The 17415-nt window shown below is 33.2% G+C and overlaps 1 protein-coding gene across 1 annotated transcript; it reads left to right on the top strand.

Annotated features, from left to right (window-relative positions):
* The first annotated feature begins 315 nt into the window (after positions 1-315).
* Positions 316-15072, top strand: LOC121380916 (thioredoxin domain-containing protein plp1-like). The gene is made up of 6 exons (XM_041509947.1): positions 316-438; positions 9479-9603; positions 10819-10933; positions 13278-13411; positions 14157-14233; positions 14899-15072. Exons 1-6 carry the CDS (start codon positions 376-378, stop codon positions 15009-15011), a joined length of 627 nt encoding a protein of 208 aa, XP_041365881.1. The 5' UTR covers positions 316-375; the 3' UTR covers positions 15012-15072.
* The last annotated feature ends 2343 nt before the right edge of the window (positions 15073-17415 follow it).

Here is a 17415-nt window from a genome sequence, read left to right as displayed (position 1 = left end):
AATAAATAAATTACTCCCCTACCTTTGAGGGAAATCTAACGGTAAGTTCTAATCATCACCATGGGAAGCCTTCTCAGGACTTCTGGCTGTTGCCCATGTTATTTTGTAATTCGGACAATTTGCTTCAGACTTTAGCCTAAAGGTCAATACACGATATTACAAAATAACTTGGGCAACATCCAGCCAGAAGGCTTACCATTAAAACTACAAATTGTTTTAATTCTCCAATGACTAGAAGTGAATATGTGAACCACAACATGATAGAAGTCAACTATGTAGTGAGACCTTGCACAACATTTTTTTTTTTCCAGTACATTCGGTATTTGTTTATACGAGTTATCTCTCTTCGTACGTTTACAAAATATTTGTTTGGAAATGGCGGCGACCACTAACGAAAAGGCAACGGCAATTGTTGAAGATGAATCATTGGTGGAAGAGGTGAGTTGTCTTCATTATACACATACATTTTTTGTTGTTTCTATCACAATTAATTTTGTAAAAACACAACTGAATGTATTTGTTAAAATTTAAATTATTGCGGTGTAATGTGTTTTCGTGTCTTACCTTAAATGATACTCGTACGAGTCGTAGCATTGTCAAGGTGCACGGCTAGCTCGTGCACTGGCCAAATTCGCACATTGCAAATTTTAAAAACAATTGGCGAATTTTATTTTAATTTGGAGAAATGATTTCATATAATAATTGATATTTTGTCAAAAACGTAACCAGGTTTTTGCTATTTGTGTAGCATAGAGCAAGCATTTTTTTTAATACTTTTTTAAAAACTTTTTTTTATGTAAACTGAAGCAAATGGACCTAATTAGAAGGAAAATAAACAAAAAGTTTTAATTTTTCATAGAAAAACCTTTTTTTTATAGTCGGAAAAATGACGATTACACAGGTATTGCATAGGCTAATTTCGAGGTTTTGGCAAAAACGAGTCTTCACCTTATCACACTAAAACGATGCAGTACAACAAAAAACTAAAAATATGACAATTTTACTTGTTATCTCATCAAACTATCCTCACAATTTCAATATGTTTAGTCACTCCCTGTATTTTTAGCACCCGGTCAAACATGTGACCCGTCTGGCTCAGATCATGGGTACACTGAGTGTATGTTGAACAAAAAATCAATTTTCAAAGGATATGTAAAAAATTTCAAAGTTGCTTTTACAACTATGTCCAGGAAAGACTTTATAGAACCTAGTCGGAGCAAAGTTTGCTATGTTTGGTTTGCACCAAGTTCAGGAAAAAGCGAAAACGACAGTAATAGTGGGTAAAAACCATGGCCATTTTGTTACATCATGACGACTACAAATTTTTATCAACAAATGCCCCATGTACAAAAGCAATATACAGACCACAACTACCACCTAACATAAGATAAATACTCTTGTTATTTTCTCATTAAATTGTTTCCATGTATATTTTAGTAAATTGCATGATTTTACTGGCGATAAATCTACATTCCGCTCATAACCATTAGTGTCTTATTTACATTAATTCTAGACGACGCATGTATCTACTGCAACAAAGTGTTTTTTCGTCACAAAGACCACATGGCTTAATATGTACACTTTAGTACTGTACACGGGAAAAACTGAGATTTGTGATTGTAAAATTACGTAATTTATGGTCATATATATAACTCGCAAGTGATTGGTGTCCTGTGCGTTATGAGCGAAAGAACACACGCTGCAACTTTGGGTAAAATTGTGATATGTTCTAAATTTGCTTAATACATTCCACAAGTTGTTTACTAAAAGCAACGCGTCATTGGTTTGTGCCAAGCACGTTGTGATTTACAAAGAGAGCTTGATCTGCGTTCGTGTCTGTTGGTTTTGACACATGTTATGAGCGGAAGACAATTTGATCCAGGGACGTTTTTCTTCAGTTTGGTTGATAACCTAGCAGTGCACACGGATGGAAGGTTAGTATTTCTTTTGTTAATATTTATTCTTTTTACTTGACACTTTGTGATAAATTTTATGACGATAAATGCATTTTTGATGGTCATTCTCTCACCACTAGAATCGCGTCTTCGTTATGAGCAGAAGTGATAGTTCGCATATAACATGCCTAATTAATTAAACCAGCTTTATGTTGGTCCACATTAATGAAATAGTGCTTGAAATATATGTCTAATTTTTGTAATAAATAAGCAAATTTTAACCCAATTGTAACTCATGGTATTCTGCTCATAACACAGACACCCATTTTATTTTTATTTTTGGAGTCTTTGTTATGAGCTGAAGTGATTGTTTGCAAATCAATGTGCCTAATTAATTAAACCAGCTTTATGTTGGTGCACATTAATGAAATAGTGCTTGAAATATATCTGTCTAATTTTTGTAATAAATAAGCAAATTTTAACCCAATTGTAACTCATGGTATTCTGCTCATAACACAGACACCCATTTTATTTTTATTTTTGGAACCTTTGTTATGAGCTGAAGTGATTGTTTGCAAATCAATGTGCCTAATTAATTAAACCAGCTTTATGTTGGTCCACATTAATGAAATAGTGCTTGAAATATATCTGCCTAATTTTTGTAATAAATAAGTAAATTTCAACTCATGGCATGCTGCTCATAACACAGACTCCATTTATTTGTTGAAGTACAAGAGTACAAAGCTTAGAAAAAAGCCTTTTATGTTGTCTTTTGAAATATTTTGAACTTTTAATTATCACCAATGTGATAATCCACATCCTTTTGATACTACAGATTCAAAGTGAGGTTGAATGTATTGTATAGTAACACCTCCCACCTGTGTGGCCCACCTGTGTCTACCTTTAGAATTTTTATTGCCCCTAATTGCCACCTGTTCTAAAAGATGTGTTAACAAGACTAGCCACTTTGTTCTTTGTAGTCTTTGATGGTGAAACAAAAAAGGGTTGAAGTTCTTTTATTTTGTGTTTGATGTACTTCTATTCGGTAATCAAAATCTTTGAACAGAAAAGTTTTAAGCAGATGTCTGAACAGTCTTTTGAGGATTATTTTAGTTAGTCTTTGTTATGGCCGAAAAAACTTTAAATAATCAAAATCCATCTTTTCGTTGGCTATTTATGTAGGCATTTTCATAACCATAGCAACCACAAACTTTAACAAAAAAATGCTACAAAAAATATTGACTTAGTTGTTTTATCTATAAACATAACTTTTAGGTATCATTTTATGTTAACCATTGAAAGTGTTTGTTTTTTTACATTTTAACACTTTATTACAAGGAACCTGGAAGTAAAATACAATTAGACCAAATTAAATAATATGTGTGGCTCGGGTTACCTGACCGATGCTACCCCCCTCACCCCCTTTTGCCATTTGTGCCAAAAAAAACTTTATGGAATGTACAAAACAGATTTAAGTTTTGGATTAAATTACTTAGTTATTTAAACCTCATGAAAATTTATTTGGATGTTGACAACAAACCTTGTAAGATAAACAACAGAATCAACAGCACAAACATGAAACAAATGTGGAATTTTTTCTGTTTACATTTTGTCAGTACATTGTACAAGCTTGTTATATAATGTGACATTTTCATATTTTGCAGGTTGAAAGTGTTGATGACGATGGAACAGAGCTGCGTTTCCTGAGGAAAATGGGGCAGCACTATGTCATGTCTGATGTATTGGACATCGTTTTTTTTTCTCCAATAAGATCCTGGACATTATGCCTGTTCCAAGGATTTCTTTTAAAGACACAAATTGCCTACATGATTTTTGTTTAGTATTGGATCCCAATGATCAAATTACAAGTTTTATTCCAGTGATTGCCAACTATTTTTTCCTCATATTTCGTTTATTGTTTTTTTTTTCTCCCAATCATTAAAGTAAGATGTTATAACTTAACACTAATTGAGAGGCAATATTATCCTGCTGAGTATATTTACAGAGCTTCTACTTCCAATCTTTTATATTCATTATAAAAGTGAACTCGAAATATTACAAAGATTCAGTTTTTAAAAACATTTTACCGGTTTTCTGTGTCACAAGTCTATAGCATATATATACTAGTACATTGTATTTTTTTTTTTTTTATTATTACTCAAGACAAGCTAACACATCCTAGGAATGATTAAGTCATTCTGTCAAATGGGGTCACATCTGTATGATTTGCAGTGTTTTATGATGTATTTTGGCATAATCAGTGTGTGTGTTATGCGCAGAAGGTGATTTGAAATAGTCTTTCTACTTCAATGTGTGCTATTGATTTTGGGTTATCATAAATGATGAATAAATCTATTTCCATGTACCATATTGTGTTCATTGTTGTATATGTCCAATGGTGTTAGTTTTCTTTACCTGGAAACTTATTTTTTTTAATCTGCTTCTCATAACGGTGTCTATTTTACAGTGTCACTTCTAAACTTTAAGTATATACACAATTTGGGTTTTTTGGTGTCTTCACATAGTCTTCCACTTATTCATGTTTGTTTTTGGGTTTAATTGTGAAATGACCTTATTTATTGTCAGTTACTATGCATCACAAGACACCATGTTATGAGCAGAAGATATGCATGTCTTGCTATGAAATGCTCCGTCAAGAGCAAAATTCTTATGTTCTTGATCTGCAAGTTATAAATCTACATAGTTTAGATATCAGTCAGTAAATTAGTGTCATTTCATATGATTTGTGCAAAGTTTAATATTTGACCTAGGTGTAACAGTTTCTGTACCCATGATCTGAGCTGTACTCATCTATAGGCTAATTTCGAGGTTTTGGCAAAAACGAGTCTTCACCTTATCACACTAAAACGATGCAGTACAACAAAAAACTAAAAATATGACAATTTTACTTGTTATCTCATCAAACTATCCTCACAATTTCAATATGTTTAGTCACTCCCTGTATTTTTAGCACCCGGTCAAACATGTGACCCGTCTGCCAAAATTGTGTATGTGAAATGTCGAAAAGTGAAAACTTCTTATAGTGTTGCTACATATTAATAATCAAATTATATATATTATTTCTACTAAGGATATATAAATAATTGGTGATAAAATTTACTAATACTCATACAAATTTACTAAACTGTTTATTTATTGGTATACATGTCTACGTAATGTGAAACCATACTATGGGACAAATCAAACGTTTATGTATGTATTTATTGAGCTAAAAGACTTTCGCATCACCAACAGTACATGTATTGCAATTCGGTTGCACACAGTAATTTATATATAGCTATTCACACACACACACACACACAAAACATGCATTAAACAAGACCGAATATGACAAATGTTTTGAAAGGTCATTAGCCACAGGGCTAGTGGGTTTGCAAAAACCACTAGCCCACCAGGAGAAAGCATTAGCCCAAATTCCTGATCAATTATAACTGGAATTTTTATATAATTTGTAACATGACAAATTTACAAATATAACAGTAAAATGAAACAATTAAATCATGTTGTAACTTTCATTTTAGGCCAGACAAGCAAGAGCATAAAACACACAAGAATATAAACCATGTCATTAAATTTATCCAAAGGTCAAAAATAATTAATCAAGTTCCACCAACTCTTCCACATGGCCACCACAGGAATTCACAGTAGGAAGACTGTGTCCATTTACATGGTGTATACATTTTGCACACTCAATCTAGTGTTGAATACTTTCTTCTGGATCAAAACTTTCGATATCAGGGCCAAGAATCATAATGCACAGCAGAGACTGAAGAGTTTTCTGAGACATTCTATTTCTTTGCTTTGTTTTTAGCTGGTTCAGTTTGCTGAAAGACCGTTTACAAGCAGCAGTTGATTGTGAAAGCATCATGTTACAAGATTATGAATCGAGTTTTGATATCAGAATTATTTTAAAGTCATAGTTATTATGACTTAAGACAACATTACAGGATGAACAAATAAAAATGGTTTCAAAGTTTAAAGTTTGTTTTGGTTAACGACACCACAAGAGCACACTGATTTATTAATCATCGGCTATTAGATTTCAGACGTGGTAATTTTGACATATAGTCTTAGAGAGGAAACCTGCTACATGTTTCCATTAGCAACAAGGGATCTTTTATATGCACTTTCGAACAGACAGGATAGCACATACACAGCCTTTAATATACCAGTCGTGGTGCACTGGCTGGAACGAGGAAATAGTTTCAATACCTAAATAAAACAAGCATGTTTTTAGTAGTAAACAGAAATGAAACAAGAATCAGTTTTGCTAGTTGTATGTATGAACAATTGTTTTGTCATTTTAAATAATATGTTAAACTTTTTGTCTTGAACATTAAATATGATGATTATATTCCTGATGTTCGTATCTTAAATAGTTTGTTTAAAAAGCACCAATTTGTATTTTGCAAAATACATACAAGTGCAGGTACAACAATGACAAACAAAATAATACAAGCTAATCATGAATATAGAAGTATTTTGTTTAATTATTAGTTGCTTGAGAAATTTGCAGTGAATCCCTCATGATCAATATCAAAATGTTCATATCAGTCTGTTACCAAAAATCATACGAGTATCTCACGATCAAGGAGTACGGTATGATAAAATACATACAAGTGCAGGTACAATGACAAACAAAATAATACAAGCTAATCATGAATATAGAAGTATTTTGTTTAATTATTAGTTGCTTGAGAAATTTGCAGTGAATCCCTCATGATCAATATCAAAATGTTCATATCAGTCTGTTACCAAAAATCATACGAGTATCTCACGATCAAGGAGTACAGTATGATAAAAGACATGCATTTGGCCATGTTGGTGTATTACATATCAATTTCTGAAACACTATGCAACATGTTTTTGCCACACAGTGACTGTCACTCAATAATTTGTTAGTGTATACAAATGCAACAAAAATTACTAATATTGAAATTTTTGGCCAATTATTATATTGGATTTTAATTTATGTAAGAAAATCTACAATTTCTTTTGTTCACACTCAGTGTTCCAAAGACACACCCCCCCCCCCCCCCAAAAAAAAAAAGAGCGAGAGAAAAAAAGGAGTACATTTTGAACCAAAGTGTTCTACAACTGTATCACTGAAAACGTTTAGCTAATGGCTGTATATTATATTTTTTTTCTTTTCTGTTGAACATTATACAAAAACGTTTTGGTCCTCATTTGCTCAAATTTTTTTCAATGTGATTTATTCTTCAAAAACAAACTAATTTGGTATTAATTAAACTTATAAAAGCTTTATTGAACGTCTACCACGTTATTTATATATCATTTACGGAAGTATACAGCTATTATCAAGAAACACAACTACCATTAGTGGCGTGTACGTCCAGATAAGTTATGTCCCTTGCAAGGTATTCCAGAGAAGTTATGTCCCTTGCAAGGTATTTTTCCGGTCACCATAACTACTCGGTAACCAACGTTTTATAAATAAACAAACTATGAATACGGTTGTTTTAAAATATGTCACTGGTGAATATCATTTGTTCAAAGTATTTCCCATCATATTATAAACATATCAAATTGCGCCTGGAAGTTTAAATGCCTTTAAAGTGTTTATCAATGTTTGTAAAAAAAAATTCGTCAATATCTACTTTGCACTAAAATGGCAGAGTCACGTGATTTAATGCATTCATCACCCTAGTTTACATATTCGGCACAATTCCCATGATTACCCCAGTCGTTAATGTACGTAAGGCTGGAGAAAAATGCATGTAAACTGAGACGCGATTTTGTCAAAACGGAAAAATGCGTTTAGAGTAGTGGCCCTTTGCTTGCTCGTCGCTAATTTGTGGAGATAATAGATAGGCCTATAGATAATTTCAGTGATACGAGACTGTAACGATGCCACTGAGTGACCGATATCGACTTCTCTGAGATTACTTATGGCAAAATACATGTATGCAGTTTTTTGCCATTTTGCTTGTTTATGGAATAATCAGAAAGAGTTCGACCCGTACCCCTCTATATCAAAGGCTCTAAAGATTAACCCTATTTCTAAACTACCCTAACCATTAAAAGGGGGGTATGGGTCGAACTCATGTCGAATAATCTTCCAAGAGAGGTGGGACGATATAACATAATCTAACGTCATGACATGCAGTAAGGTATAACGCTCTCAACATGACGTCAGATTAATTATGTCACATACTTAGGTAGTTCATCAAGATAAACGTCTCCGGCACAATATTTATTATTGTGATGTTTATTGCTGTGCATAAATGTCAAAATGTTAAAAAATGGACCGTAGATGTTTACCTTGGTGAACTAATACTTAGGAGGCTTCCACCCCCTTGAAAAGTATTCCACAAAAAAGCAAAATGTCAAGACAGTGAAAAATTGCATGTATTTTATCCTAGGAGATCTGAACAAAGTCGATATAGGTGACATGGTTTCAGTCTATTATATGTGGAATCCATGTCATTGTAATGGGGGTTTTTCATGATTTATTTTGGGACAAAAAGTGGAGAAAATCTAATTGTAATTAAAGGTAGGAGAGTAATTTATGGTAGTTGTTAACAATTTGGTTCAAACTTTAGCCTTGATTAATTGGACGGCTAAATTACAATGGTGCATACTATTTAGGGTCCTATGATGAACATACTCTATCTGTAGATTGGACTATATACATGTGTATGGTCCACCTCCCAAATAAATATGTCAGAAATGATCTGACAAAAATATTAAACCTGCCATTCTTGTTGAATCCCAATTGGAAGTGGGTACCAGACTTTCCAGTTACCAGTCAGGCAGTCACATCATCATAGGTGTACATGGTTGAAAATTAACATGACAATCATGGCTGCCAGCAGGGTCAGTTGAAGAAAAATCTTACTGGCTTTTTTCAAATTCAACCAGCCCTCCAATTATCACATTAAAATTAACTTCATGGCCAAAATGAAAACTAGAATGATGTTTGTTGAATAATAACTGTGTACAATACTACAGTGCATATAGTTTGTTTGCCGCATCAAAATGGAACCAGTGAATTGGTATTTAACTCAATAATTATGTTTATATTAATGAATAATGTTAAAATTCATATATTTAAACATTAAGTTGTAAACCCATACCAACTCAAATACAAAATTTTAAAAAAGAAATCCATTATAAATAAAAAAAGGTTTTTTACAAATTACTTTCAAATATACAGCTTAAATCTCATTTTTAATACAGGGTTGAAGACCAAATGCTAGAATAGCCAAGCTACACTTGCATTGTCTAATTATTCATTATGAAGTTACTTGCCAATTCATCAGTGTCCTTTTGACACAAACGGCCTATAGCCTCAAAATTAATATTTTCTGTGTCATGTCATAGGGTTTTATGTGCAAATTCAAAACAGTTAAGCTGTTGTAGCACACACATATTTTCTGCCTCAGTAAAATGTAATAATGTGTGTGTGCGTAATTGTTCTTCCAGTTTAGATGTTGCATGGCTACATTTACACCAGTTCATAAAACAGCTTGGTGGCCTGGATGATGTAAACATCATTTTCTTACTATGCTATAATATGTATGGTTTTGTTTTTTCCTCAGCAATTATGGGACGAGCTAGAAAAAGAAGAAATGCCTGCAGAAATCCGTGAAGCACGACTACAACTATTGCAAAAACAAGCCAGACAGTTTGGAATGCTGAAGGACAAGGCTCATGGCTCATACACGTTAGAGTTTTCATTTATTTTTAGAGTCTGCAAATCTTTCTTCTTCTTCTTTTTTTATTATTTAAAACTAAATGTTGTTTTCTTTCTGTTTTTTTTTTTTTTTTGTAAACATGTTTAAATTTTGTATTACCAAACATTTATAATTACATGTATTTCAGTCTTGGAGTACAGTTTTAGACAATGACAGTATTTTGATGGCTTACCCAAATAGATGTCCAAACGGTCATATCAAAAGAATGTACAGAAACGATATTCTAAGTTAGAAACTATGAGAACATTGTTTTCATAGAACACCAGGTATTTCTTACTCACCCATGTAGATCACCGTTGTGTATCAAAATCATATTCAACATATGTTGGAGATTGTTTCTGAGAGGACATGACCCAGTTTTGTGTTATTGTAAGGAGATGTAAAGTGACGTCATTGGAATACTGATGTCATTCAAATTCAAAATTAGCAGTATTATTACAATGCTTTTCATCAATTTCATTTTTCAAGTAGTTAACAAATGTTTTAGAGTGCTCTATTTTTTAAGGAAAATGGATCTGTTAGTACAGTAGTGATTTGGTTATGACGTGGTATGCATGCTTAAAGCCAAGTATCCATACTCCTTGACCCAGTTAGGCTACATTCTGTAACAACGTAATTTAGTTCATTATATTGTTTACATTTTCATTGTTTTGAGGTATGTAAGAAATAGAATACTACATTTGTGTCCATTTGATACCATGTATCTTACAACTCGTTTAAAAACATATTCAACTTGCTTTTGCTCGATGGATACATTTTTAAACAACTCGTAAGATAAAACGGAAACTCATATATTATTCTCTATATACTGGTACCTTTAATGTATCAACAATGATGACATATATTTAAGACTTACTGGGCTGAAGTTACGAAGCTTGTTTTTGACTTCTATATGCCTGTAACTACATTTATTTACAATACTTGATCACAGGAGCATGGTCTGCGTTTAAGAAAAACTGGCTTCGTAAATTCGACCCATTGTGTTTGCCTTATGTAAACACTAACATATTTTAAAAGTATAACTAACTAATTTTCATGCTACACAGAAGTTTGGATCACGATATATGCACTTAATAATTTTAAAATTGTATAGTGATCTCTGTAACTTGTTTATCATTGTATCAATTGTCGGCGTGATACTGGATATGATATTCCATTATGCAGATTGTTATTTGTAATTCTAGTGAACTGCAAGATGAAAAGGCATTCCTTGATCTGACCACAAGTACAGAGAAAAGTGTTGTTCACTTTTTCCATGCAGACTTCAGACGGTGTGCAATTGTCGATACTCATTTAGAGGTATAAACTGTGGGTTTTTTCAGTGTTTTTTTTTATTATTATTATTGAATCTTTAAATTTTTTAAATCTATTGTTGCCAGATATGGTTGTCAGTGTTGGAACTCAGGAGCCCCAAGCTCACAGTCTTTCAATTATTTAGTTATTGCAATATTTCTAGTCAATTGAAAATTGATTAGCGACTGCAGGGGATCAAAATTCCCATCGCCCGATGCCCGTGCCAAGTGGAATTTCCATGTCGGGCAAGTAATTATGTTAACTGCATATGCCCCATGACAAGTAACTAATGTAACTCCTAAAACTTATTTTCATTTTGTTATGTACAAATCTCGGTAAATCCTTTGGAAAGAGTTACGATCATTCGAGCATTGACATAGCTCTAAGGAGAACTAACCCTATACCTAAATGCTGGAACGATCGGAACTCTTGCCAGTACATTAGCACACAAAAACGGAAATTGTGTTGAAATGTTTGATAACTTAAGAGTTATTCCCCTTTCACTATTGAATTTCCGCCACTGAACGTTTGATTGAACTCGTACAAGTAATCGTTTCCATGATCTTCAAACTTGGACATAGCGTCTAATACTCTTTACAGCTTATATAAAAATAAAGTATGCATGCCTTGTGTGTGTGCAATCAAAATGTTTAATCGTTGTAAACATTTTATATGAGATGGGATACAGTTAAATTGTCATATTAAATTAAATTAGACGTTAACGTGGTTCCGGAATCTGCTCTTTGCAACTGAATGGGGACGTAAAGCAAGTGCTACTAATGAGTTTACTCGCACAAAGCATAAACATTATGAACTGTATTTTTATAAAAGTTGCAAGATATTTTTGTTTAGATGTAATAAACCTTGTAGCAGAACATACTTAATGTTTTCCAGTACTTTGTAAATTAACCTACCATAAACGGGATGGTACGATGCCCTCTAAGGATACATGAATATATTCATGAATTTTTTCTACTTTATTAATATTGTTTTTAACAAATAGATTATGTTCAGTAAATTAAAAATGCAAGACTGCAATCGATGTAACGACTTCCACCCACCACCCACCACCCCATCGTAAGAAACCAAGTGATTATCCTGTTTTGGGGCAGAGGGTGTTAAATAATATACTCACAATAATAACACGTGGGCCAAAATCCCTAAAATATTTGGAACCAATCCAAGCCATAAGAGAATGGCTCACAAGTTGAAAGGGTTCTCGCCACATCCACGGCCATACAACAAGTGGTCACTAACACATATATTGACCCAATAATTATATTTTGATGAAAACGGACACTACCAAACAAATAACAAAGTTTAAATCAACAAATGGACACTAAATAGTATTTAAAACATAAAGTTTAAATCAACAAGAAGAGAAGACACAAAAGTAGGCCTACAACAAACAGTGGATACTACTGAACAGACATATAAATTTAGTACTTCCTGGGTAAGTGTTGTAACCTATTGCCAAAATTCTTTATTTGTGCAATTAAACCAATTGTTTTCAAGATTATTACATTATTGAGCACTGTATTAAATTAAGTACTGTAACAAAATTGGTTACCTTAAGAAGTATGGGTAAGTGAAAAAATATATGGGGCAAGTGAATATCTGATTGGCACTTGCCCTGTGGCAAGTAATTTTTTTGAAAAATATTGAACCCCTGCAACTACTGTTTAATTTTTTTAATATGTGTAGTGATCACAGAAACGTACATAGTGAATCACAATAAAATACGTAACAAAATGTTCCCTGTATATGTATAAATATGTGTGAAATACATAATCAGAATACTTAATCAAAGTAACATGTAAATCAGTATTGTTTTATGGTTGGTTTACTTAATTTTTTTTAAACATTTCTGTTTTAGTTTGGTTTAATGACATCACTAGAGTTAATTAAAGGCTTTAGTGAGCTGATGTACATACAACATATTTCACTGTTTCTTTTAATGTACGCAGACAATACTGTGTTGCTGTCAGATTCTGTAGATGGTCTGCAGAAAATATTAGATTTGTACTAAATGGAATATTGATGTAAATATAGAAAAAACTAAATTACTGTATTCAGAAACGGGGGAAATTACTACTAAAGGCAAATGGACTTACAATGACAATATAATCCAAGTGGTTGATAGTTTTAACTGGCTACACCATGTAAAACATTTATTATTTTCTTTAGGATTTGGAAGTGTATGATTTAATAAGCGAGTTGATAATCACGTGTGTCTGTATATACACCTGATGTCATATTTTTAAGAACTAAACAAATGTATATTCACAACAAGAGAGTTATATTTTTGTAAATGGTTTATTTGAAGATCGGCTTTTTTTTTATATTTCAGAAACTTGCAAGACAATATTTTGAAACCAAATTTGCAAAGATAAATGTTGAAACAGCAAAGTTTTTAGTGGGGAAATTAAAGGTGCAGATGTTACCAGCAATATTCTGCTTCAAGAATGGGATCGTTTGTGACAGGTAACCCATTATTGATACTTTGTTGGCTTGTTTCATAGTTACCCCAGTCCATGCCACTTTTCGTGAATGTGTTTTTTTCTTATGATTATTTGTTTTAACTTAAAATATCAGATTATGTTTCATTAATGTTGGTACTAGCTTTATAGTAGAGTATTCAGAAGTGGCAGGTTATGTCAGTATGTGTGTGTTGGAGGGGAATAGTAAAGAATAGCACTTGAGGAGTTTGGGAGGTATCAAATAAATTGTTTTGTGTTTTGAGAGCATGTTTTACTAAGATCTAATTATAAGATGTTAGTTTTTTAAACATGTGAAACATCCATCTATGTGGCTTTTGTGAAGTTAATGAAAAGGTTGTTTGGAGGGGAGGTATCTTAATTCGCAACTCTGCATTCTTAGATGGGTGACATAGTAATAACATAGTGACTGAAACATGCATTTTACCCATAGAATACAGAATTTTCAAAATATTTTCTCGAGAATTTGACCTTGTACAGTGAAACCTCTCAAAACCGGACCCTCTATAAACTGGAATTCCCTCAAAACTGGACAGTTTTTGTGGTCCCATTTTAAATATATGTACAGAAGAGAACCTCTCTGAACTGGATACCTCTTAAAATCAGACTTTTTAGTTGGTCCCAAGGATGTCCAGTTTAGAGGAGTTTCACTGTATGTTATTTTCAAAACCATATACAGGTATCTACCGTGCTACCCAGAGCTGCTACACTAGTGTTTATTATATTTGCAGGGTGGTTGGCTTTGAGGAGCTTGGCAACACTGACGGTTTCGGAACAGAGGTGTTGGAGAAAAGACTTGGTAAAGCAGGTCAGTTGATCGGTTCACTTTAGATACCCACATTAGCATATGCATTCATTCATTATGTAAAATTATTTCATGATTCAGAGAACTTTTGTTTTTACAGGTACCCCATACATGTTTCAAGCACAATGCTACTTGACACTGGTACTAATAAAATAAAATTTACACATGTTTTGCCCAGATGAAATTAATTTCGAACTTGACCCAGCCGGAAATTATTTGGTTTAGTAGTACCTTATCACACGCTGATATCACTCATTTGTTTCATCATTGCTGTGAATTTGACACTAATTGGTCTCCTACTTAATTTCAAGACCACAGTTTATTGCTCATCATTGATGTTCAAACCATAAGCACTACTTTTGACTCCATGGTCAAATCCAAGAATCTCACTTTCACCAGCATCCATCTTTATTTATTTATTTTATGTTTCTCTGTCTCTATTTATTTTGTGTTTCTGTATCTCTATCTATTTTGTGTTGTGTTTATTTATTTTGTGTTTCTGTCTCTACTTTGTGTTTGTTTCTGTCTCTATTTATTTTGTGTTGTTTCTCTGTCTATTTATTTTGTGTTGTGTTTCTGTCTCTATTTATTTTGTGTTGTTTCTGTCTGTCTATTTATTTTGTGTTGTGTTTCTGTCTGTCTATTTATTTTGTGTTTCTGTCTTGCAGGAGTGATTGATTATGTTCCAGAAGATGATGACCCATCAAGAAAGACCATATTTGGGGCACGGGTTGTCCAGAAAACCAACAGTGATAGCAGTGATGATGACGATGGTTATTAATAAATTATGTGTACACTATCTGTAATTATTTACAATATTTATATAAAACTATTTACACACACTGGTTTTAATTATTGTATCTGTTATACGCTGATATTTTCAGATATTTGACAAAATGTTTTTTAGATCATAACAGCTGTGAAATTGGTCATCCATTTTAAAACAGTATCCAGTTAAAATTTGTTTTGTTTAACATTAATAGAGCATGTTGATTTTTTTAATCATCAACTACTGAATGTCAAACATTTGGTCATTTTTTATACAAAATCTTTGAGGAAACCTGCTACATTTTTCCATGAGCAGCAAGAGATCCTTTATATGCATTTCCCACAGTCAGGATACTATCCAAAATGTGGTGTGATAAGTCTATGCTCATTTTCCATCCTGTTTGTTTATATCTGAATATAAACAATGTCTAGGTACTTGAATTAATTTGTGTTTTATTCTAGGCCTCCTGCTTCGAACAGTTATAATCCCTATACCCTCATGACCATCTTGATTAAGCTAATACTTGGACCATTCCTTACACCAATATTGATTAGATTATTGTGCACTTTCTTTTACTTTGGATGTTTTTATTCACAATACCCAACTCATTTATTTGTTTTATCAAATCCTTTGGAGACAAAATGTATCCTTCATCTGTTCTTGACCATCCAAGTCCCAGCATCACGGCTTCCAGAACAGTAAAGCTTGGAGTTATCTTCCCCTTAGTTTTCAACTTTTGATGCGTCTTCCAAGACGCCCACCATTTCTTTATTGCATCTTCATCTAGTGGCTGTAGAATACAGGTATGATCTGGCGGCCTGCCCTCCAGATTGACGTCGTCCACATATGAACCACAGTGTATGATGTCCTTGTCTTCATCCATTTGAAAGAAGCTTGTTCTCCAGCTGATGTATGTGTCATCGGACAACTTCAGAGAGGTGTGGCCTTTCAGCTCTTGGTGTTTGTGTAGTGGCAGCCATGTGTGAACTTTTGCGGTCATCACAGTGTACACCAAACCAGAATCTGTTAAAATTTAAACAAATTGGTGTTACATTAATTACAAAATGCAAAAATGTAGTACATTATACATGCTATGTTAGAGAACATCATTTACTAAAATACATGTACCAAATTATGCAAATTAAAGTCGCAAAATAAAAGTCAGTGCTGCATTATCCCTAAGGTTGACTAGGCTGAAGCCTATTGGCCGACCAAAAGCAGGGGCCCATGCAATGTCGAGGGCCTAAAGAAGCTCGAAGCCTAAGGGTCCTGCCATGGGTTAATACGGCACTGATAAAAATACAAGTTGGTATATAAATTGGTCAGTAAAAAAAAAAAAAATTCAGGGCTTGAAATTAGGGACTGTTTTCAGGCGAAGATATATGGTACTAATAGGGTAGACATTAAATTTGGTGTTCTCAGACAATTTTTTAAATGCAAGTAAAATTAATAAAATAAATATTTTGTCAAGTTTAGTGGGAATTATTTACAAAGATGTATCGGAGCATTTTTTAAAGTCTTTAATGAAGAAAACGTTTTGTGACAAAATTCTTGATCCAATTTCAATTATTTCAAGATATTTATTACATGTCAAATTTATTTTTATAAAAGAGTACATTTATTTTGAGTTTAACACCAGGTTGATGGGGGTGGGGTGGGGGGGAAACGCTCATTTTATTACAGCTTAAGTAGTTTTTATTTTCATCAAGGTGTAATGGGCCATATGAATAATTTTTTGCCATTTCAATCCGTACTTCATGACTGGTAATATAGGCAATAGTAGTAATTGTTGTAAGCATATCAGTGTGTAAGTGTATGTACATTGTGTTATTAGCCAGTTACTGGCTCTTGTTGCTGACTTGGATCAGGAAAACGTATCCTTTGTGGTGGCAACTTGGTTGCTTATTTTGGTTTTTGGGTGGGTGGTGTTTGGGGTCACCATGTATTTGATAATATATTGGGATAATAAACATTATTTTCTTTTTAAAACATCATGGCCCAGATTTATAAAGCCTGTTTAAGTCTTACACACGTGTAAGTACGTACAGATACAATGTTTAAACACCAGCGTTTAAGAAAAACAGGCTTCGTAAATTTAGCCCATTTTCTTCTGAATACTGGCATTTGCCAAGGATGCATTTTGTTACTCTTTCTGTTCTTGCTTCGGTCACCAATAGGAGTGTGTGTGTGTGTGTGTGTGTGTGTGGGGGGGGGGGGGGTGATGAACTTAGGATTCGTTTAAAACTGAAAATACTTTAATCTGTTACAGAAAGAAAAAAACACTAGCTGCTGAACAAAATGTGCTCTGGAAGAAAACAAGAATTAAAAACAAGCAAACGAATATTTGTTTAAAAACATTGTTTTACGAAGCGATCTCGGCGCTAAGTGCACGACGTAGCTGTGCTAAGATCGCTTC

Source organism: Gigantopelta aegis, chromosome 9 (assembly GCF_016097555.1).
Source record: "Gigantopelta aegis isolate Gae_Host chromosome 9, Gae_host_genome, whole genome shotgun sequence".
NCBI classification, from domain to species: domain Eukaryota; kingdom Metazoa; phylum Mollusca; class Gastropoda; order Neomphalida; family Peltospiridae; genus Gigantopelta; species Gigantopelta aegis.
The sequence above is the reverse complement of the archived record's forward strand: the minus strand, read 5'-3'. Positions and strand labels throughout refer to the sequence as shown.